Here is a 24,454-nt window from a genome sequence, read left to right on the forward strand (position 1 = left end):
ATGGTACTCAACAAAATATATTACACAGTTTCACACAGGATCACAGATATTACATTTTAAATAACAAGTTTTAACAGTCCAATACATAGCCTAGGTTACTCTTAATTGTGATAAATTTGGCGGTTACTGTATAGAATACAACGTATAATAAACGCTTGAAAACATATAACTAATTACGTGCAATCCCCAGGTGGACAGGTATGACGTCATTTCCCCAGTTATGTCGGTCGCACATGGTGTTGTCAGAAGCATGCACTAGCATGACAATCGAATGGGATGCAGATGGTGAAGTCTGCATTTCGAGGATCGCAGAAGCATCATCTGTCCCACCCTCTGAGATGTTGCTAAAGTCAACCGCGACCAGAAGAAGCTCCCCCCTGCCATTAAAAAAATTAAAATAAAATAGAAACATTTTCTTTGCTGAACATGATGTAGCCTTGGGACCCAGTTTAAAATTTCAGTCCGCTTTTTTCATAATATTTTTGCCAGTCGTGATTTTATTTATTTATTTATTTTATAGTGTGACGCTATACAGGAGTCCGTCATTCAGCAGTGCCGTACACGACGGTTCACGTTTTATGTCCTTGCTCACGGGACCGATGGAAGACGGGGGACTACCTATTTGACCTTTGACTAGCTGCAAACGGCAAATCAAAGATCACTGTTTCAGAAATCAGTGGGACTCGCTGCTGTCACGCAACTGAAGACCTCGGGCTCAAGGATAATGAAAGAAAGCGTCCAAAGAGGTATGTATAGAAGGAAATCCCTTATAGGAAACGTTTCATTTGAGTGAATGCGAAAGCTATTGGTGAAATTCAACATCGCACTTTTGTACGCTCAGGATGATTACTAAGCGCATCTCGACGACCTATTACATAACGTAGCCTACAACGTTTGTTCGTCATCATTTGCTATGCACATAGGCTACGGAAGAAACTAAAATAAAAAGCAAAAAATTAACATACCGACCACCCTCACGAGGGTTTACGTTGCTGGAGGCGTCCTGGGTGTTCTCGCTCTGCGACCCACGGCTTGATTTGATTAGGGGGAATCACGGTGTAGCCGATCTGTAGCCTCGGCGAATGATTTGTCATAGGCTATTTACCTACGACCGGGATGCTGGTACTTGATGACAAACAGGCCTGTTTTGTGCTTCTATGTGTATGCGTTAATGCTTTGGGTTTCCGTTCATCTGCGTAATCTGGTATTCTGGACAGTTTCCTGTTTTAGGCTACCTACGAGTCGATGAAAGATAATATTTTATAACTCTGAAAACACTAGGCTTATTCCGCGTAAAAATTAGCGTTGGAATATAAACGAACGACATGCCCTAGCTTACTTGACAGGACTATGTGATGAATTTCTATGAGATTTACTTAAATGCATACATAGGCTATGCATAATGTGACAGCAGTAGCAAATTTTGACAATATAACGATCCGTGTAACTAAATATTTTAAAGAAAGCAATAAATATGACAAATGATCTGCTGGGTTATAACAGCGGTGCCAAACACCAGCACTGGCTAGCGTTGCTGTTTCAACGGCAATAGAGCTGTCTGTTGCGCTGTGACGGACACTGATGTTTTAAGATTTGCCTACACAGGCTACCGGCCAAGCAGTGTTTGAACTGTCGTTTAACACGAGGAAAGGCCATTACGTCTTCCAGCCTTATGCCATATTACATAAAGTGGATGAGTAGGCCTACTCGGCAAATAATTCGTTCTTTCTAATGATCAGATCCGCCGTTTTGATATTGTGTGTATCAGCCCAATAAACATTTTGTTTTGGAAAAATATTGGTTCTTTTAATCGATGCCATGTGACGATTGATACACGTGCATCAGTTGGATAAATAGCCTATTTGTTCTCACAGGTTTTCAAAACAAAAACTCGACATCCTTAGATTCATTTATATCTTCAAACTGATTTAGCCTATATGTTCTTGTATTTTTGTTGGCCTAACGATGGAAATCAGCCACCGCTGGTTGTAAAAAAAAAAAAATCATTTGATTAGTTAATAAGATCCGTAGGTTGACATGCATACCGAAAATGTTAAAAGAAAAAACTTGAGCCTTGGCTCTGTAGGTTTGCCGTTACAGTGAATAAGAGTTTACAACAGCTTCAAAGTACAGCATGAGTGCTACTGTTACACCCAGATCAGCATGTTTAAATGACCCTTCTCTAACTGAGACCTCTAGTTAAAGCTTTATTGAGCATTCTGGTGAGTGATTAATCCATTTGCATCCTCAGATTTTCAAGAACATACTTATGGCTGTTTGAAAGGGCATTTAAAGAATAGCATAACTCTTGTACCACTGCGGATAGAATGTTATTTCACATTTGCTTGAACAGTTCTCCACTATCCTCACGTTGTTCTCCTAAATGGAAATCTTGGTCGTCCAACTGTACACTGCAAATTTAGCATTTTAGTGTGTCAAACCCTGGTCAAACCCTCAGCAATCTGTTTCTGTTGTCTTTAAACACATACTACCGAACACGTTTTATAATTTCAAAGAATGGCAGTTCCTCCATTACTGGAATGTACTGTATGTTATTGGTTTCAGTGAATGTGCCATGTCCTTTCCACTAGTAGAACTAACTACTTTGCTTAATTGGCATCCGGAGTATATCCTCAATCTAAACTTCACAGTTAAATTTTAGAATATTTTTTCCAATTTCTTAGATATTACTCTTGATATTTCTGCAACAGCTGAACTCAAATTTGAGCAATGAGCAAGTCTTGCCCAAAACAAAATAACAACAATAAATGAAAAAATAGCAGGACTGGATGTTTTGCTACAGGCTAAAGAGAATCGTTTGTTGTACTTTAAAAAGGACTTCCGTTAAAAAAGTGTCAATATGTGTTTCTCACCTTAAATTAATTTGTCTGTCTAATTACATCACATGTACAGATCGAACTTGTACAGATTACAGTACTTATCCAGACTGACTTGCAGTATAGGAGAAACAGTAGTTCTCTTGGCTTAAATGCAATAGAGTCAGTAGTATCTTTGCCAATGAGTTAAGATATACCATTACTAAAGTCCTAGTGCTAGTTAGCTATGCTAACCGAGAATCAAAGTACACATTCTAAATACATACAGATTGGATCCATAACAAGCCCTGAGATGAGAAACATAAAACCATAAACAATATAACCAACCAAGACCATAAAAGAACCATAACCTCAATTAGCACAAAAGGAGAGAGCATGTGTTTAATGTGTCACTTGTATACTTTAGCCCACGATAAATGCAATGTGCTGAGCCGCACCCAAAATAATGATGTCACTCTTGTGTAACACCTCTCCTTACCACCATTGTAGAGAATGGATTAATAGAAATTAAGGCTACAGTTCAGATGAGACTAAAATAAGACTCCAAACATTCACTTTTGTTTTAAATATAATGATTATGACTTCTGAAATACAGGTAAAACTATATTTGCCAGCATTAGACAGTATTCTCCAATTTGAAAGACAACTGAATTCACATAAATAATAAGAAGAGGAGTTGTATCCTAAAGACATCATCACTCAAATGGTATTTTGCAGATACAGGTGAAATATTTCGCGTTGACACATGGTCACTCTAATTGTTCGGTGGGTAAGACAGACCATACAAAACAGATTTTTGGCATTCCTTGTTAATTTTGATTTTATATCCAATTTCCTTCTCCATTCAAAAGAAGCAAATAACTAATTGGGGCTGGCTATAGTGTTTGGAAGGAATTTGCCCAACTAATTTGTTCATTAGCAGATGCTCTGTTGGCAGGAAATTAAATCATAGAAGAAGATGGGGTGCAGATGGAGTGAGTCTTATGCCGTAAATATTCTTTATTCATAGGGCTGATTACCAGACCTGGGTGCTTTCTCTTTTCAGAAAGTACAGGGACTGTAATTTAAATTCTGAGATACAGGCATGGGCACAAAGCGAGCATATACATGAATTCATGAATGGATTGATCTGCTCCCATTTTTCTCCTCAATGGAATGCCTAGTCGGAATCCTAGGCCTGTCCTCTTGTGTGCTTTATCTGTGAGGTAGGCTACCCTAACTGCGTTTAAAATCATGTAGCAGGAGGTCTGACTCGCCCTGTCAGATGTAATTCTACTGAACAGCTAATGCGGAATGTCATTTACTAAGTTGCCTATTCCAATAAACTGTTGGTTTTGTTTCTTTAACCCTGTCTTTGAAATAATAGTTGTTATTGTATTTAGTTCAAAAGATAGATCGTACAAACGAGCGAAAGTACATAACGGCATAACAACTGCGCTCATTGTTCATTTATAAAATGAAAAATAAAATATATCGCAAATAAGCATGAATGAACTGAATCCCCCAAAGCCACTGTGTGCTGTGCATAAGCAGTTGCTTGGATTTGTCTGTAGCCAGCGGCGAGCTGGGAAAGGACCCATTAATTCTGCAGGGATACTGGCTCGCCTTCTGTAGTTAAATGCGGCTGTGAGGACAGCCGTGCGCGGGCAGACGGAAGCCGAGCTGCTCAGCGTAGCCAGAACGGACGCAATATCGGAGGAAAAAACCCGAGCGGAACTTTATCGCCATACCATTGCCTCAAGGATATATTTTTGTACATGTAATTCATAAATATCTGCGGTGTGCTCATGAGCCTGCTTGGTGGATGCAAGAAAAAGACCGCTTACGATGGATATGAATCCTTGCAGCTGGTCGACAGTAGCGGTGACTTCAATAACGGGGGGAGAGGCGGCAACACGCACGGAGCCAGCGCAACAGCGGCAGACCTAGCGACGGAGGCAGGCCCGGGGAGACCGGAGGACTACAGAACCATGGACAGCTCAGGTAAAGCCGGGCTATGACAAGAGAACCACGATTACAGTGTGGTCCATGTACGCATGTAGACTTCTGACCTGTGTATTGAATACACGACTGCTATTGGATTACTGCTGAATAGGCTAACGGTTTAATATAACACATCAATGCGTTTATTTTTGCTTTGGAAACAATCACGCTGATTAGCTACGTTGCGCAGGCCTACTTGGCTTACCTTTTTGTCTGGACCGTGTTTAAAATTATTCTCGTGAAAGCACCGTGCTTATAAGTATATGTAGTGATTCATTCAGATGTCTTGATATCATTTTATGATCTATGATATTAGTAAATCAATGGGGTATATGGCATGTCGTTGCCATATTATGCACACAGATTGCTGAAGCATATTGGCTTAAAGGTGTTTCAGTTACTCTGGTTATTAAATACATATGGTGCCAGATCGCAAAAAAAACCCCAAAACATCATATGCCTTATCTGTGCACAAAAGTATCTTGGAGCACAAGTGAACTCAATTTTGTATTTCATAATGGACAGAATGAAGTCATTTACTAATGGTGCCACCTATAAGATGCTTCAACATACCAGTACCCTAGGACTGCATAATTCATGGTTTATAAGGATACTATTCAATAAAGCAGTACCATTCAGTGTTGTAGTGGAGAGGTATTGTGTTCAGAACAAACCTGAATTTCTGTGCTATGTCAAAAAGGTAAACTGTGGGTACACAGTGCGGAATGGACATCCCATTGACTGAAATCCATGCCTCCCAGGATGTGCTGCCCTGTGTGGCTCTGGATTTAAAACTGTGGGCCTCATATACGCATTCCGGTAGCATCATAACAGGGCGAGTGTCCCAGCAGCTCTGAATTCTCAAAATCTTACTTTGTACTTTGTTTAATGTACTAACCACTGGCAGCGGTGCGCTGTCCGGGGTGTTCTAGGCACTCCCAGTTTTTGATTGGTACACCCAAAAATTGAAGGTTCCCCTGTCTTCGTCTGCAATCGCAATCAAAATTCATACAGTATGGTTGTGAGGACAGTTGCTTGTGCTAACAGTATGATTGTCTTTTTATGTACTACTTGGCTGATTACTGCTGCTCTTGTAATCCTATTGAATTTACTTATGTACTTCACTACGAACGTTTCTCAGGATAAAAGCATCTGCTAAATTAATGTAGGGCAGTGTAGTCAATCAGGGGTCGTGAAAATGCACTTAGATGATTTCCAGATGTCAGCCAGAGACATGGATGGGAAATATATTGTCCATGTCCACTACACTAGTTGATATTACTTAAGATAAGGTTTTGAGGGTATATTGTTAAATATCTCGTATATTGTGATACAACACACGGAAGAGGTCTTTCTATAAATGCTTGTAATATAATGTTATATTTTATGTCTGTCATCTCTTTCTGTCATCACACATGACAAGCTTAAAAGATAAAAATATCTTATGTATTATCATTAGTCTGCTTGGGGTCTACAATTATATGACAGTTTTATCCATAAAGCCCAGTAGCCCACCCATGCAGTGCTCGGATGAAATATACTGTCATTATTGCTTTAGGGTCAAGGAATATAATGATACGAGCCCACAAAGCCAAACCATGTACTGCTCGGATGATGTGAAATGCCAGCTGAGCTGCTCTGATGTGGAGTGCTGCCACAGTGTAAACACTGTAATGTGTGTCTGCCATGAGGATGAAAAGGGCTCTCAGACAACGGGACAGAGAAATGAGGACACACCAGGTGCACATGCTGGAGGCTTTGAAGCTCTCTGCTCAGGGGTCTCATACTGCTGTCTGAGCATACTGATCTCTCCCTGTCCATACTTCTCTCCCCCTGTGCATACTGCTCTCCCTCAGTGTACAGCTCTCCCCCATGCATACTGCTCTCCCTCAGTGTCATCTCAGCCAAAAAGACCACCATGCAAGCTTTGATTTCCTGTGTTCCTGAGCAGTGGGCGTCTCTTAATGGCAATGTTAGTCAGCAGAGAGCTGTGATCTTCCCCTTTCAGATCATAGTCAGATGCTTCTAAACAGGAACAAACCTTGGGCTCCGGCCTCCTCTTATCCGCCCCGCCATTTGATGGTGAACTTAAAGTTATTTTCTGTTACGGAAATGAGGGACACCCTGTCATAATGTCATCAAAACGCAGGCATTCAACAGACTTATTTTTGTACTATCACAGGTTTACTACTCTGTCAGGTTTACTGAAGGGTGCTGGTATCTTGTTTTTTTCCTGATTAATTGCAGTATAGAGCTGACAACAATTTTAAGAGACTACTTGGGCCTCTCTACCTGGACCTCAAATAATTTAACCTATCACTCTGACAAAGAAGCCAAGAAACATGTTGTGACATATATGGCTATATCTGGTTGGGAATGAGTCAATCTATTGTAGCACTTATTTTCATTAATATCATTTTGGGCAGAAAAATGCCAGTTGTATTTTCAACCCCATAGTTAATGTGAAGTTATTGACAGTTGAGGCAGTTTGTATGTTAAGAGCAGAGAGGTGGTGTGAGGAAGAGAGAGATACAGGCTGATGAGGGGCAGTCAAGCCAATGGACTGGCAAGGTGCAGATTTTGGGGAGAGAAGTTCTTTTGTCTCAAGGTGGAGTGAAATGAGTTGAGCTGAGCGTGAGAGTGGTGAGTCAGTGTTCTAGGCACGCCACACTCTTCCCAAAAACTCTGGAGCCACTGGACCAGGTCCAGTAGCTGGGCTCTGCCCCTATGGGAATGAAAGCAGTCTCTCTGTAGAAATGAGTGGGGACTGGCGAGCTACACTTACGCACACTAACCCATCTGTGCATGCTGTACTGCAGCAACATGAGTCATTAGCAGCCTGTGTCTGGCCTCCACTGCCAGCTTTGGGTTTTTCAGCTACATGGGCTCAGTTGTCACTTATTTTGCACTCACTTGCAGGACTGACAACCCAACTTCTCACTTTATGAAGCATTTAGGAGTGTTGAACCAATATGTGTTCCATAATTGTGTGTGTGTGTGTGTGTGTGTGTGTCTGTGTGTTTTAATAAGAAATATAAAATCTGACCACCCACTTCATCTCTAGATATGGATGCCAACTACGGCGGGGGTCTCCTGGATATGGTGAAGGGTGGAGCTGGAAAGCTGTTCACCAGCTTCAAAGACAATCTCAAAGACACACTGAAGGACACCTCCACTAAAGTCATGAACCAAGTCGCAACGTGAGTCCTCTTCAGCTTTATGTCTGTCGTTGCATTGTGTATGGTAATGTACAGAGCCGTCTTCAGCCTGTCCTGAGGAAGAATGGGGAGTGTGGTGAGAGTTTGAATAGTGTTACAAAGTAATGTGAATTCCATGCAAATGATAAAAAATACATGAAAAAAAGTTTAAACAGTCACAAAGATTTTACTCTGTGACAACAATTACATGTGTTTCCAAAACTTGAAGGTGTGAGGAGGGCTACCAAGAAACAACAACCAGAGGCCTTAGAAGGCCTTATATATCGAGGACTTACATATTGAGGGGAATAATACAACTAGTAGTACAAACTCAAAAGCAAAAATTATTTAAATACCAACAAAAATGCTAACAGGCATCTGCTTAGGCCACTCAAAGAGGTCCTGTCTCCATCACAGCATTCTGGATGGGAGAAATTGAGTGGGGGCCTGGGGGCTCAGCATGTTCCACAGGGCCAGAGAAGGACAGCTTCAGCGTGTCACCACATGGAGACACGCGGAGGAGAAACCCGCTGTCGCCACACCCCTCAATTATTCATGCCGCCCATCTCTCCGGTGACATTGCTGAATACCTACCCGACTCCATACAAAGGGCTCATTTCATTACCCATAAGGCTGAGCAAACAGAGGCCTTATAAGGCCTTACATGTTGAGCTTATCAGATGTAATGCAGTGTGGTGCCATGCCGGTGTGGTGTAACTTCTTTGTGGCAAAAAATGTAAGATATGCAGACCCGAATTGCAGACCAGCGACTGTAGGTGTATTGGTCAATCTCGGAGAGGACGACTGTGTGGCAGTTTGCTGTGAACCGTTTCTGCTCTGAGCTGTGACTAGTTTTATTTTGTTTAGGCAACTGCCCCTCGCCACTGCTCTGCAGAAGCACAAAATCTAGCACTGAAACCAGCAGCCAGCTACAGTCATATGAGGGTCCCCCACTGAGGTGTGAAAACACCCTGTGAATCACAGGCTTCCTGAAACACACAGGCCTGTTTGCTGGAATGCATGCATCGTAGCTCAGGCCTACTCAAGCATTTCCTCCAGGACACAAAGGGTAATTCATACCGTAACAATTACAACACAGAAAATATAATATCAAACTATCTTGAACCGAAAAACCATTCCAACTAGTAGATCAGTAGCACATAACATGTATTACAGAAAGGAATGAAATGAAAATGAAAAGCAAGGACTGTAATGACTACAATTCTATAAGGCATGGAAGTGGATAAACTGATGGGCAGTATCCATCAGGGGGACGTAAGTAATAACTTATGATTTATTGCAGAAAAACTGTTTTTCGACAGACAGCCAATTGAAGGAAATTAGAGGCATTAAAACAAGGTGTGAATAACAGAAAAAGGATGGTGTGGTGGCAAGGTAGAACCATAATAGAACAAACAGGAGGAGTAAGAAGGGGGACAGGCAGACACATTGTTTAAAGCCATCTGTGGGAAACAATGAAAGGTAATAGGAGATGGCACCAAATTCTGTTCTGCCTGAAGGTGAGCTGAAGAGAGGAAACAGTATTTATTAGCATACACAGGGAAGAGTGTAAGACTGGCTTTACGGCAGAAGATTATGCCTTGTGAGAAAATAGGTAGATAGATTGACAGGAGGTGGGCAGGCAGACAGATTATAAACAGGAGGGAGACACAGTGCTGTACCACTGTGGTGTATATGAGTTTGATAAGACATGAATTATTGATGTTAATTTGCAACCCACTGCTTCACTTGTCTGCTGTCACCTGGCAGGCAGATGCAAGATAGACTGTGTGGATGCGTGTGTCCATGAGAATGTGTGTCCATGCAAACAAGCGTGTGTGTGTGCATGTGTGTGTGTGTGTGTGTGTGAATACATGTTTGTGGATGCGTGTGTGTTGCTGGACAGATGAGCTTTACTAGCAAAGAGCTTCTGTAGGCATGCCCTTGGTAAATGAATAAGGAAAATATGCTGAATTTAGTCACTGACAGAAGGGAACTGGAATTAGTAAGAACCCCTGATGCAATACCAGTCTCCTTTCAGGGAAGTTTGGAAATGGTGGTCAGTATTTCTCAAACAGAGCTATATTTCCAGTATTTCCTGTTGTCAGCTGCCAACCATAGTAATATTTTCTATTGTGTTGTAGCTGGTTGGGACCATCGGCCTGCTGTATTTCAATTTTACTTTCAAGGTGCTTTGTTGGCACAACATTACATTTGTTGCCAAAGCAGTGGTGGCACATAACAACTACACACAAACAATTACACACGGTGCCCTCCAAAATTACTATGGTTTGCAAACGTTTGGGCATCCCTGGTAACATTGCATGTTTTGTTGATTTTCTAAGTGAGAAGGAGTTAACACAACCTCTGCAGGAGACAAACTTAAACATGACATATTTCTCAAAAAAATGCACACTTACTTTTTTTAAATTGGCCAGGGTGTATTCCTGCCTCTTGCCCAATGCATGCTGGGATAGGCTCCATCACCTTCTGTGACCCTGCCCAGGAATAAGCGGGTATAAATAAGGGATGGATGGATGGAATGACTTTTTATGTGCTGAATTTAACAGATTTCATAGATGAAAATACCACCAAAAATGAGGAAGTGAGAGGCTACCATCTACTTGTGGGTACTGCATTGTAAAGAGACGGATAGATGATTTATTATTATCTAAATGTCACACATTCAATAAATCCACAACAGTAGCCCAACCTTAACATGTTCACATTTATTGGCTAATATGGACTGCTTTTATGTTACAGTTACACAAAAGGAGAGCTGGACATTTCCTACATCACCTCACGAATTATAGGTAAGTAAAAATTATGGATAAAGACAAGTGAAAGGCAGGGCATTGTTTTTGGGATTTGTAGTCCAGAGCCTGAGGTTTTTGAAATTTGTTTGGCAAACTCATTTTGAACTATGTTTGGCAAACTCCACCTTCCATCAGCCCCCTGTTCTCTTCCCCTTGTCAGTGATGTCATACCCCGCCGAGGCCATTGAACTGGGCTACAGGAATCACGTGGAGGACGTGCGCTCCTTTCTGGACTCCCGCCACATGGACCACTACACCGTCTTCAATTTGTCCCAGAGGAACTATCGCGGCGCCAAATTCTCCAACAGGGTGAGACCTGCTCGGGGTCTCTCAAAAAATCTGCAAATGTTTCACAGGAGCGAGTACAAGCACAAAAAACATCTCCCACAATAACGGTTGGCACCCCACTGAGTCAAACAGTGTACCACGGTCTAATCTGTGGATATAATTTTAAATTCATTGTTTTCATGGGTAAAAAGGATAGGAGCAACCAGCCTTTTGTTAAGTCTATGTTTGCAGATTCCGTTTATGTAATCTGCAAACTGTAAAAAAAACACCGTAAAAATGTTTTTGCTGCTAACCCCAGGTACCCCTGAACCAAATCTTTTGAATACCTGGCCAAGGAAATATCAGCACTTATCATTACTGCAAATGATAATTATTTGAGTCCTATGATATAAATATTGATTTATTAACCATGTTTAGTGCCACGCTTGAGTCTTAGGCTCTAGGAGGGAGCATATTGTTGAGGCTGGGTTTCCCCTCTTTGCTGTTCCAGTCTGCCACTGCCTTTTGAATTACACTTCTGATTTCTGTTCTTCTAATCTTTACCATATTGTTTGTGCTGTGTTCTACTCTGTCTTACACATTACGTGTGATGATAAATACATGTTTCAATGGAGAAGTTTTGTCCTCCAGTATTTTCAGTAAATCAGCCATTACGCCTTTGGAGTACTTCAGGATAAAGTTGCTTTTGTAGCTGTCATAGAGGCTGGCTGTAGTGGTCACACTCTGGTAATGTTGTGGTCACACTGGTCATTCAGTTATTAGGAGAAAGTAAGAGCAAGACAGAAGCACTGCCCCACAACCGTTTCCAGCCCCACAGATGCATTAGAGTTAGATATTGAATATCTTTGCTTTTGAAGTCTTACATCTTTAAGTGATTTGCCTCATAGTAAACTTCCAGGAGATTCAACTAACTTTTCAGTTTAATTTTATGATGTTCAGATTAAACTGCATTATTTCAGATGGGGGTACCACCTCTTGCTCAGACTTATTGTATACTCTACCTTATTATTAGATGATCCAGTGAATCCATGCAGAGACATGACTCCTCATGGACCTATTAGTAACACAGCAGTTTGGGTATGGTTCCCGTATAGTTTATGCACAATGATTTTCTGATCACGTTTTGATTGTCATTCACACCCATGACCCCACCCCCCAGGTGTCAGAGTGCAACTGGCCAGCCCGACAAGCCCCCAGCCTCCACAACCTGTTTGCTGTCTGCAAGAACATGCACAACTGGCTCCAACAGAACCCCAAGAATGTCTGTGTGATCACTTGCATGGTAAGAGTTCTATATAACTCAGGTGTGCCTGTGGTGTCAAAGTTGATGGACAGTCTGGGCAAAGGTTACAACTGGGGGCCACACATTACAGAAGAAATAAGCATTATATATAATATAATTACATATATTGTATCATTGCCAATACAGTATTTTGACTCTGTCTCTCTCTCTCTGTATCTCACTTTGTCTTACATCCTGTCTCTCTCTCTGTCTCTCATTTTGTCTTTCTCACTTTCTCTTTCATTCTCTCCTTGGTTTTGTTTTTGCAGCAAGATGGCAGAGCCCCTGCAGGTGTCCTGGTTTGTGCCATGTTCTGCTTCTGTCACCTGTTCTGTAATCCAGTCCCAGCCATCCAACTGCTCAGCGCCAAGAGGCCCGGGTTAGGCTTGTGGCCCTCACACAGGAGGTAGACCAGCTAGTGCCCTGCGACCAGCCTTCCACTGAGACACCGTCTTGGTCCTGAAGTATTGTGCAATTATATTTGGAAATAAAGATTCAAAACCAGCTGAAGAGCGATATAATGTTGGCAGTATGAATGTCAGTGTACTTCCAGGCCTGGAGGCTGTGTTTGAGAATGCTATTTCCCGCACTCAGGTACGTTGGCTACATGTGCAGCATGGTGTCAGAGAAGCCCACCCTGCCCCACACCAAGCCCCTGGTCATCAAGGCGGTCACTGTGAGCCCTGTGCCCATCTTCAACAAGCAGCGCACTGGCTGTCGACCCTTCTGCGATGTCCTCATTGGAGAGACGAAGATCTTCTCTACAGCGCAGGAGTATGAGAGGATGAGGTAGCTTACGCTGCAGGAACAGACCGCCACAGGCAAACTGTCCCAATAAGCCTCCATTCAGTTCCCTCATCACCAGAATGTTATAGGGAAACCAAGGAGGAATAAAATCAATAAAGCCCAAACCATTTATATGCATGGTCAATTTGCTGTCAGCCAACCTGCACAGAGAGTAGACCGCAAGTGCCTAAGGTTTCAAGAGAAAACTGATTTTGAACTTTTTTTGGAAAGTATTTAAATATTATCCAGTATTACAAAAAATTATTTTTGTTTGATTGATTTTTGTCAATTTTTTTGTCATTAGGATTATAGTTGGGGCATGTTAAGAGCACATACTGTAGGAAAATATTGAAATAAAAAATAAAAGCCAATGAAATTTCAAGGTATTCACCAACATACTGCCAAGAGCCTCCAGAAGTAAGTTTACCACCTGCTTTCAGCACACAAGTCTTTGCTTACAAACCTTTGATCCAGTTCCTTGAGACACTCAGTAATACCGCAGTTGATGGTGACTCACTGATGCAGTAAATAGTTTGTTTTGGGGCGGGCTCTCATGTCTCTTCCTCTAGGGAGCATCGGGTCCAGGAGGGGAAGGTAGTGTTCCCTCTGGGTGTGAGCGCTCACGGGGATGTGGTGGTCTCTGTCTACCACATGAGGTCAACCATCGGAGGCCGGCTGCAGGCAAAGGTAGGGGAACAAAATAACCCTCTAACCAATGCTGTCTCCAGAGAATGAGTTTGATTATTCATATTTTATCTGGCATACACTGTCATGCATAACAACTTGCTAGGCCATGACACTGAGATGCATTCAACAAATTTCAAAGATGCGTCAGTGTTGTGATTATGTCACAGGCTGCTGGACTACATAATTTATGGACTGAATACTGAAAGTGATGTAATGCACAACATTATATAATGCAGAAGTTTTTTTTTTCTGATTGCAGACCTCCAACATGCAAATATTCCAGATTCAGTTTCACACTGGGTTCATTTCTCCCGGGACCACAGTCTTAAAGTTCGTGAAGTAAGTCCCTCCTTTCTTTTGTTCATTAAAAGTCAAGTTTAGGGCTCTGACAGGCTCAGCCTGTAAAGGAACGCACTATGAATGTTGGCTAGGTGCTTTTGTGACTGGCTTGAGCCTCAACTTCAACTATGCCTTCAGGTAGGCTTAATTTGTCCCAAGCTCCTCGAGTTACTGCTAAACTTCCAGCTTCATGCCAGGCTCACAAAAGCTACCAGTTGTTAATAGTATAGGATATGCTGTACATCTGCTACAATCAGTTCCAGATTCCTTCTGTCGTGTATGTAGTAATAGTAGGGTGTAAAATAGTCACTGGCTTGCAGTGCAGTACATCACTGGAGTGAATGTGCTTTGGCTGCAGTGCTCCTTGCACAGGCGACAGTGCGTAAACTCAAATTGGGGAAAAAGGGTAGTAAAATAATATTTCTAGATAATTGATTTTTGAAATACAGCACTTTGCTTCCTCTGATTGGCTGTGTTATAAAGTGAATGACATTGTTCTTATCCAGTGTGCTGGGTTAGGAGTTTGCTAGTTGAAATCAAAATAGGAGAATAATGTTTGTCCCTGTGATGTAAATTAATTCATTCGTCTATTCATTCGACAATTGCCCGTTCTTATCAGTTGAATAGTGATTGTGTATATGTGTGCATCTGTGTGTGTGTTTGTATGTGTAGGCCGGAGTTGGATGCCTGTGACTCCCCAGAGAAATACCCTCAGCTATTCCATGTGCAGCTGGACATTGAGGTGGAGGCAGCAGACAGACAGAAGGACTTAACCCCACCCTGGGAGCAGTTCCCCAGCAAGGACATCAATCCCAGCATCCTCTTTTCCTGCCACGAAGAACACCAGAGTGCACTTGCCATTGCCGGTGAGGAAGAGGGGGGCTGGTGATGATGCCTCAGGCACACTTCAAAACTATAAGAAGCTGTTGGGTTGAAGAGTCTAAAGATGATCCATTTATTCATTGTTCCTCATCCCGATTAGGCATCCAAATGTTGAGATCGGTTTGGAGTAGGCAGGTACACGAGTATACAGTATTTTACTGTGTTTTATAGGAACTGCTAGGTATTAAAAATTCCCAAAATATATTTTGTAGTGATGGAGATGTTCGTAGGTGGATAAGATATGTAGGATAACTGTCAGAAAAAATTAATCTGGGTTTACCTAGCAATAATGGTCCGATTTAACACACAAAAAACAGCAACAAGCATAGCAGACTGGCCAAATCTGTCACAAATTCCTCTCTGTGGGTCGCCAGCTTGTTTTTAAAGTTGAGGTCACCTGGCCTGTCTTGTTCCTCAGATTCTGGCAGGACCCCTGGTGGGCCAGAACAACAGCCAACCCCAGGCCCCCATGAGGGCGAGTCTTTGGATGACGGGCAGCAGGGTGGCAGCAGTGCTGAGAAGCCTGGTGGGCCCCAGGCCACGCCCCCTGATGACAAGAAGTCAGAGGCCCCACCCACTGTGGAACCACCCCCAGCTGAAGAAGTGGACCTCCTGGGCTTGGATGGGGAGGCTGGTCGCCAGACCTCCTCCGCGCCCCAGCCCCCCCCCTTCAACACCGACCTGCTGGGAGACCTGTTTGGCTCCACCCCCCACCCTGGCAGCAGCCCTGCTTCTGCTCAGTCTACCCCCCAAAAATTTGCCCCACCCCACTCTCCCTGTGTCTCCACTCTCCCTGCAGATGGTGAGTTTCCTGCATATTTCCAGCCCGTTTAGTTGGGGAATACACTTCCTTATGAATACTGAACAATGCGAACAAGCTGTGAGGTGATACTGGCTAATTCATTCATCAACAGATTTTGATCCCTTTGGCTCTGGTCCCAAACAGCAGGAGTCAGCAGGCTCGTTCTTGGGGCCAGGTATGTGGCGAGGGCATGACCCGGTAACATTGGGCTGACAGACCCGCTCCAGCATGCAGTGCGGTCTTAGTCCCTGACTTTGTGCACATGGGTAAGGCATGTAATTTCTTGGCCGCCCCTCTCTTGCTATCATCCAATTAGCGGGGACTGTGGGTAAGGCTATGCCCCTCACTAACACCCTGTTAGTGTGGAGGTGTGGCTAAGGACAAGTAAGCTCACTATTGGTGTGTGCTATGGGTAAAGTGTGTGCATGCTCTGCTGATGACTGGCAAATGGGTATGTTCCGATGTAGAGTCTGGGAATGCCTACCTGGGTTTTGGTGTATGTAGTAGTATGTAGTCAATTGTCAGTGGCCTCATGTTTGATAATACAAAAAAATTTCCCCATCTACCACTACAACATTATGGTCTAGTTACGCTGAATGAACTTTTTTTGTTGGTCAGGCATTAGACATTTACATGACATATAGTCCATGGGATTATTTTAAATCTGTACATACCCCCCCCCCCCCCCACCATATTACAAATAATGTACCTATAAGGTTTTCCAGTGAGGCCTGTATCTGACTTGGATTTTCCGACAGGTGGGGCTTCTCCGGTGCCCTCCGCCACCCCCACCGTCAACATTCAGCAGCAGAACCTGATGGGAGGGTGGGAATCCAATAATCCGCCAGCTGCAGGTAACCCCCCACAACACCACCCTCTCCTGTCTCTTAGAGACCACCAACTGCCATCTCAATGTCCCTCTGTTAGGGGGGACCTACTGTATGTCTAATGTTGGAAGAGTGAGGTCTCATTAACCCCATAATGGGTGGAGCTACAGTGAGCTATCAATAATTGACATGTTCAAATGAATCAAGTTTCTCCTCACAGCAAAACAGGGATTGGTTCATATCAGTGAGCATGTGATTGCTACACTCATTTTAGGTATCTTGCGTCAGTCTCTGACTGTTGACATTAATGCCAGTATTCGTAAGGAACAATACTTTTGTATTATAAAAAAACAAAACCAATTTGTTTTGGGCCTGTTAAATTTTTCCTTTAATTTTAGTTGGTTTTACTGTAATGAATGAGTGCCATCTGTATCCCTTTTGGTTTTAAAGGCAGCAACATAATGAGATGTGTGTGTGTGTGTGTGTACAGGTGGATGGGGAGGGAGTAGATCGGCCGCCACCAGCCCCACGGGATCGGCCCATAACACTCCCACGCACCAGGCCAAACCGAGCACCCTGGACCCCTTTGCGGACCTCGGGAATTTGGGAGGTCTGCCTCATTCATTCATTTCATTGTTGTTGTCCAAAGTGAATTACAGGGCCATGGTGTGGAAGAGCATATCACAAGATGGAGTATCTTCACTGACTTTCCAGGAATTTGTTAAACATTAAAAGAGGGTCAAGTTCACAAGTCCACATGGAACTGAAAAATGTCCTGTTGACATGGAACATCACAGTATACTATACAGACACACAAACCTATTTTTACTACTGGAAAAAATTTGCGTAGTTGAGTGCTAAATTATACAATGCAGTTAGTTTTCAGTATTTTATTGTCCATAATAGTTTACATCAAGCCGCAAAGCCTACCCTGGCTGTCCTAGGGGTGTCCTAAGTTTTGTTTGTGATTCTACTCAGGCTAAAACTACTTCTTTCTTTTAATTTTTGATTTGCTTCTGTGTATTTTTCTTTCGTAGGAGGCTCGGGGTTCTCCAGCAAGCCAACCACCCCCACGGGTTCTGGGGGCGCCATCCCTCCCTCTCCACAGAGGTCCCCCCAGCATATGGGGGGAGGGGCATGGCAGACAGGCGGGGGCTTCCCCTCCTGGCAGCAGGGTGGGGGGGTGCAGTGGCAGCCCCAGCAGCAGCAGGGTAAAGGGGGCCCCCCACCCTCCTCCCCACAACATCGCCCCAACTACAACATCGGCTTCTCCACCATGGGGGGGGCTGCCAACGCCAGCACTAAACCTGGTGGGGGTAAGTCTGAAAAACTTGCAGCAAACACCATCTCATCTCATACAAACATCACCTACAAACACCTCCATCACCGGCAAACATCCACCTTCTACTGTGTCTGCTATATACACCTTCTACAATCGTCTCTAACTAATGCCTTATACTACTTTTATCTCTTCCAAACACATTGTGAAATACTTCAAGAAATAACTGCCAACAGTTATGGAACCTTTTCTTCTGACTTCTCTGGTGAGCTGTTATAATGTACATAATGTGGTTCTTCGGGTTCTCCTGTAGGGACCAAACCTAAGGTGGCAGAGGCCAGCTTTGATGACCTGCTGTCTGGACAAGGCTTCTCTGGTGGCAAAGAGAAGAAGGGACCGCGGACAATAGCAGAGATGAGGAAGGAGGAGATGGCAAAGGAGATGGACCCTGAGAAGATAAAGGTGAGTCATAGGGGGTTAATGGGGAGGTAGTGGGGGGGCTTGTGTATTTGACGCCACACTCCACATTGTCTACTCAGCCTGAGTCAGTTGATCTACTTTCTCACCATTTACAGTTTTTACACATTTCACTCTGGAAATTTTCCAGAGGGAAGCAGAAAAAAAGCCCTCTTGGGCCAATGAGGAAAAACCTGTAAAATTACTCCCTACAGACAGGCAATTGAGCTGAATAGTAGGTTACAGAGAAGGAGGATAGTGCATTCAGGGCTATATTTGCTAAGCATGCTAAAAATTACCCTCTGTGCCGCAACATTTTGTTTTCAGTTTAGTGGGGTATTTACTAAGACTGGTTATGTAAAGATCACAGCCGCTGCTAGTTCATTTAAATGCACTGCCAGTATTTAAGATGCGTCTTGCGCATTGTTGTATCAGTCCATCTCTGGTCAGGTTTTGGACAGGTGTCAGGATCCATGAGTGCAATGGATAGGCGCTGTCACCTTTAAATGTTAACACGTCTCATGAATAAAAAAAACTTGATAATGGTGCCGTTGTGTTTCCATGATTAAATTTAGTATGTGCAGAAACATACCTAAGCATGCAAATTATTGGGCATTTTCATTTACTGTTCCAAACCTCTGATACCGACTCGATTTAAGTTATAAATGCAATTGAAACGGCTAATGACTAGACTACTGACATGTCAAAGCTGTCCAAGCTAAAATTTCAGAGTTCTAGGCTAAATATTTTTGGAATAAATTAGCAATATCCGAAACTGTTACATACATGACAAATCTCCTCTACTCTAACAAGTTGACGATGTCTTCTCTTATGAATGGCCATGTTGATCTTGTGCTGAAAAGAAGTTAACACCTGCTTTTCAATGTTAATAAAAAGAGATGCAATTACCTTTGCCACAGCGGCCACCAGCCATGATAAATCAGCTGTAGCAGATCATATGTAGATTTCCATTTTCACCTCCAATATTTATGCAGTCTAACATCAAAAAGCTCTACATATGCATTAACCCAAAAACTCAAATTTGAGGGATGCTGCATTTCTCTTATTTTACCAGCGCAAACCCCCGTGTGGCACCTTAGTAAATATGGGAAAATGCTATTCGTCTTGTTAGCATCTATAAAACGCCTGCAAATGTGGCCCTTAGACGTTAAGATGCCTGTTCCTGCAGATCCTGGACTGGATCGAGGGGAAAGAGAGGAACATCCGCGCCCTGCTGTCCACCATGCACACGGTGCTGTGGGAGGGGGAGACCCGGTGGAAGCCTGTGGGAATGGCTGACCTGGTCACTCCGGAGCAGGTCAAGAAGGTCTATCGCAAGGCTGTGCTGGTGGTTCACCCAGACAAGGTGAGTCTCAGGGACTTTATAAAGCAGTCTTCTAAACTACATTTACTTGGCATTTGCTGTGTGCTTGGATTGTCCAATTAGACATTTTCCCTATGGTCATTTTCGAAGTGTGTTGGTTTTCTGCAAACATTCAACTGAAATTCATGATCTCTGACATATGAGGATAAAGAAATGCAGGGCCTAGAAACATGAATGATAAATGAATTATTTTATAAGCAGACCATTTTTTTGCAAAAAAAAAATTTTTTGCTGAGGAATATTTCAGAAAAAAAAAACGGAACAAGCAAGGAACTTCACTGAAAAAAGTTGCTAGGCAACGGGGGTTTTAACTAGAGGGTTGTTGGATTAATTTCTGATTGTTGTATCCCTTGAGCATGTAGTAGTTAATATGACTTTCCTTGGTAAATTTACAGTATAAATTGATAATATACATATGAATTGATAATGTTGCAAATGTACTTTAATGTTTTAATATTTTATATGTTTTTAGGTTCTGTGTCTATATTTTGTAGTTTTTATGTTGTGATTTATGGCTAAGCCCATGAGTGATAATAATTATTGAGCTGAAAATATAAACTATATTTTCTTTCATAAAGGTAGCTGCATATGTAATAAGGTATTTTCTCTTTTCTTGGTTCTAGGCCACAGGACAACCCTATGAACAGTATGCCAAGATGATTTTCATGGAACTAAATGACGCCTGGTCAGAGTTTGACAGTCAAGGACAAAAGCCATTGTACTGAAATTTGGGGAAGTTCCTACCAACAGGGGGTCTCTCTCCGTAACCCGCAGTCCCCCCGTCCCCATCCCTGTGTGTACAAACCTCCCATCTGTGCTGTGACTCCCTCTCCTTTACAAAAAAAGAACAGTTGCTGTGAAAAGCACTTTCCCTTTCCATAGTTACCATAGAAATACCATAGAAATGTGCTGATTTAACTATGTAGATGTGTAAACCTAAGACTCAGCTGCTGAACTGAGGCTTGTGGCCTGACTCGGAGAGTCTGTGTTGAATGCTCTCTTGGGATCTGAAAGGACATAAAGTGAATCAGGGTGTTTTTTCAGACATTGGTCTTGTGGTGAATGTTCCTATGGTTTTGATTGAATTGACCCAATGTTTTAGATTTGTATAGAACAGCTGTGCTTCCAGGTAAAAATGTTGACAAATATCGTTGGTTTTTTGCCTTTGAGGTTTGAGGTTGGTAGGGAAGTATCAAGTGATACGATAGATATTGTAAAATTAATCTTCATCTAGGTCTACAAGAATCTGAGTTCTTAGAGAAAGGTTTGGCAAGGCTTAAAAAAAAAAAAAAACATTCTCATCAGTTTGCCCTACCAGCATTTTTGTATAAGTAAGCATTTCAAAATAATATAGCTTTCCGTATGGTTTACGGACAAGTGATCACATGATCATGTGATAGCATGACCCAACAATCAACACATGAACCATAGCTGGTCCTCTCATATAAGGCAATGAAGCTCAGATACTTTTCTTTTATTCATTTAAAGGATAGCCTCTCTTCTCTCTCCCTGATAGGATTATCCTTCCTGTTTTAGTATAGTTTTTTGTCGCATGCTCACTGAAAAAGCACAGTCTCTCGAGAGCACAGGAGGCAGGACGTGAGCTTGACTGCAAGCGCTTTCCAAGTTTATATGTTCCATAAAAGAATACTCAGCTATTCTTATTGTAGACATATTGATGCTGTACATGCACTGTAGTATGAATGAATGAAACTGTTTACACAAGTGGCAAAAAAGTCTTTTTTATCAGTCCTTACAGAAACTGATTCCAAAAATAATTAATTGATAAATGAAACCCACCATTGGTTTTATTGCATTATGCTGTCTATATCAGGCCAGTGAAAGTACAAATTTTGCATATTATCTACCTGAAAAATGCTGACTGAATATTCACTTCTGAAATGTCTTAAGTTTTCAGTTGTATAATTTACACCTCTTCTCTGACATCATTGTTAATTTCTCATCAGAATGTGAGAATATGGAGTGCATGTGAGAATGGAGAAGTTCCATAACTGTTCTTAGCCCATTGACCATTAATGAAAGAACCACACCAGTGGGGAGTTGCCAGCTGAGAAGGCTTTTAAAAATGATTGGCTCAATGATGTCAGAAGTGGAATCATCATTTACTTCTTTACTAAAAATCCTAATCCGAAACTGTCAGAACAGTTGAACAATGTGGTAAGAGTCTTTCTGAATGTTTTGAACAATTGGATCAGAACCATGAAAATGTTCTTTGGGGATTCAGAGTTGGTGCTTCTGTTTGTTGCTGCTCCAAATCTTTGGGGTTTGCAATTTTGTCGTTTGTGATATATGTATTGATTTGAACAAATAACATAGTTTGCTGTCGCATGAAATGTAAACATTTTTAAAACATTTTTTTAGGTAAATTCAAAATTGGTACTTACCAACTAACCTGAATAGAGTACATTACTGCTGATATCTAACACTTGAGAGTGCTGAGCTCATGTCATGTACCTTATGAAGATTTGATTGGCTACTGTCACCGACCATATAGTGGTGTCCCTCTCTTTCTTTGCTGCCTGGGCAATGCATCAGTCACAATGTAAGAACTGTGATTATAATGTAGCCTCAAAGGGCTTTCCATGACAGAAATGTTTATTTTTTACATAAAATGAAACTATACAAGTACCATTCTAGGACTGAATAGATATTGATAAATAAGAAATGATAGATATGTATGTTTTATACTTAAGTCATAAATAACAGTGTGGTCAATCCATTTTCAGCTGAATTGGCTAATTGCAAGTTAACATTTTCCATGGATATTAAAATGTAAAAGTATTTGACATGTTCAGCTCTTAGATACATCAAACCACGACATCAGGAGGACGAGTATATTGGGTAATCACTCCATATTTACTGTTTGTAATGCAGGCACCCCTTGATATGTTTGTGTTGGTATTATGGATTTGTGCTTGGGAGCACTGACTTTACATATTATATTATAACCTGTGACTGCATTCAATTAATTTTTATCCATTTGCTTATTATCGGTGAAATAGTTCATGGACAAAAGTCCATGGAAAATAGGACACAGTTCAGTATTGTGGTGCATCAGTAATCTTATTCTGCTTTGCATACAGTGTACAATACAGTGTACAGTGTGCTTTTACGCTACACACATCAGCTTACTCTGACAAGTATTTCTCATCTCAAGACTAGAGTAGAATATTTCAAGATTCATTTTCTTTGAATTTATTTTAAATTTGTCTAGCATGGGTGTTTAAATTACATAATGTGCCTTTTTCTCATTAAAAGATATGTCTTCTTAAAACAACGAAAACATATCTGGTGAGAGCACAAAAAAGGAAGGCACTTAAGAAACTTTTCCTTAAAATAAAAATGACGTAAATTAATCCAATGCATCTTTATGTGATTTGAAACTTGAATTTATGCAGATCATTCACACTATTGTTTCTAGTGACCAATACATTTGCAACTATGAAGAACATCCCCCATCCCCTCCAATCCAAATATTCCATTTTAAAACTTGGATTTTGAGGCAATGTTCAGATTAACCTCAACACAGTGGCGTGTGGCATTGAAATGTTTGTAAGAAGGTGGAAAGTTTTTGATCCACTTACTGTATGTAATTTGCTTGCCTGCTATATTACTGAAATGTGAATTATGTTTGTGTGTGGCTCGTTGACTCCTTACCCCAGTCCAGTCTGTACAGTGCATATAGTGTGTGACATGCTAAGGTGTGGAAAAGAGAGACAAAGAGAGAAAAACAGTAAACATCCATGACTCATGTCTGGGCTTTTTCTTCTGCCTGTGTTCCATTTCCTCTTATTATTTGAGAAGAATGTTTGTACAAAGCTTTATTAGCATTAAGGCAGAATACATCAAAGCAGGTACATCAAATGCATATACATGTTGTCATTTTTGTGTATATGCACCTGTATAAAACTATATATATATATATATATATATATATATATATATATATATATATATCAGTGTGTGTGTGTGTATGTGACCAAAAATATGTGGATACCCCTTAGTCCGGGGATGTGTTTCCTGGTTTGGGCATTGCCCCTTAGTTCCAGTGAAGGCAAATTTAAATAATATATAAAATAATCAGTTTTACACAGGTGCATATACACAAAAATAATAACATGTATATGCATTTGATATATTAGGACAGTTGTGGCAAATTGGCATGTTTTCCTCCGTGCTCATAATATTTGTATTTCAAATCAAACAATGACTATGAGGCAAAATTCAGAATGTCTACATTTATTTCATGACATTCTGATTCTGGTTCATGATGCAATCCTTTGAGATGCTCTGCCAAGCTTTTACCCCTGTCTCTTTCAGTTGCTAGGTGTTTGCAGGGGTTTCAAACCTGTGTCACGTCAAAAGCTTCCACCTTTTCTTCCTGATAAGCTCCTTGATTAAGTTTGCTGTATGTTTTGAGTCGTTGTCTTGCTGCATGATAAACTTCCGTCCAATGAGTTTGGTGTCATTTCTCTGAATTCTGGTATACAATATGTATCTCTGTCATTCTGTTGCTGCCATTACTGTTTACTTTATCAATAAAGACCACTCAACCGGTTCCAGATGCAGCTATACAGGCCCAATGCCA

The 24,454-nt window shown here is 41.7% G+C and overlaps 1 protein-coding gene across 4 annotated transcripts; it reads left to right on the plus strand.

Annotated features, from left to right (window-relative positions):
• The first annotated feature begins 181 nt into the window (after window positions 1-181).
• LOC135256552 (auxilin-like) lies at window positions 182-24,424 on the plus strand. Of its 4 annotated transcripts, XM_064338431.1 has the most exons (19): window positions 182-746; window positions 4,685-4,820; window positions 7,885-8,020; window positions 10,781-10,830; window positions 10,994-11,142; window positions 12,281-12,403; window positions 12,673-12,809; window positions 12,998-13,192; window positions 13,759-13,876; window positions 14,136-14,215; window positions 14,888-15,081; window positions 15,516-15,899; window positions 16,012-16,074; window positions 16,658-16,753; window positions 17,217-17,336; window positions 17,764-18,042; window positions 18,319-18,467; window positions 19,651-19,827; window positions 20,469-24,424. In XM_064338431.1, exons 2-19 carry the CDS (start codon window positions 4,808-4,810, stop codon window positions 20,568-20,570), a joined length of 2,565 nt encoding a protein of 854 aa, XP_064194501.1. In that variant the 5' UTR covers window positions 182-746; window positions 4,685-4,807; the 3' UTR covers window positions 20,571-24,424. The 4 variants fall into 4 exon arrangements, with proteins under 4 accessions (XP_064194501.1, XP_064194500.1, XP_064194502.1 ...); XM_064338430.1 differs by lacking the exon at window positions 182-746 and having other exon boundaries at window positions 4,472-4,820; XM_064338432.1 differs by lacking the exons at window positions 182-746; window positions 4,685-4,820; window positions 7,885-8,020 and adding an exon at window positions 8,958-9,086.
• Window positions 24,425-24,454: the final 30 nt, after the last annotated feature.

Source organism: Anguilla rostrata, chromosome 6 (assembly GCF_018555375.3).
Source record: "Anguilla rostrata isolate EN2019 chromosome 6, ASM1855537v3, whole genome shotgun sequence".
In the NCBI taxonomy this organism is placed as follows: domain Eukaryota; kingdom Metazoa; phylum Chordata; class Actinopteri; order Anguilliformes; family Anguillidae; genus Anguilla; species Anguilla rostrata.

Bases quoted from the DNA above. Each gene is read 5' to 3' on its own strand.
- LOC135256552 (XM_064338430.1), top strand. From the start codon at position 4,625: ATGAGCCTGCTTGGTGGATGCAAGAAAAAGACCGCTTACGATGGATAT. The intron at 4,821-7,884 runs GTAAAGCCGGGC...CTTCATCTCTAG, and splicing joins CAGAACCATGGACAGCTCAG to ATATGGATGCCAACTACGGC. The intron at 18,043-18,318 runs GTAAGTCTGAAA...GTTCTCCTGTAG, and splicing joins CAGCACTAAACCTGGTGGGG to GGACCAAACCTAAGGTGGCA.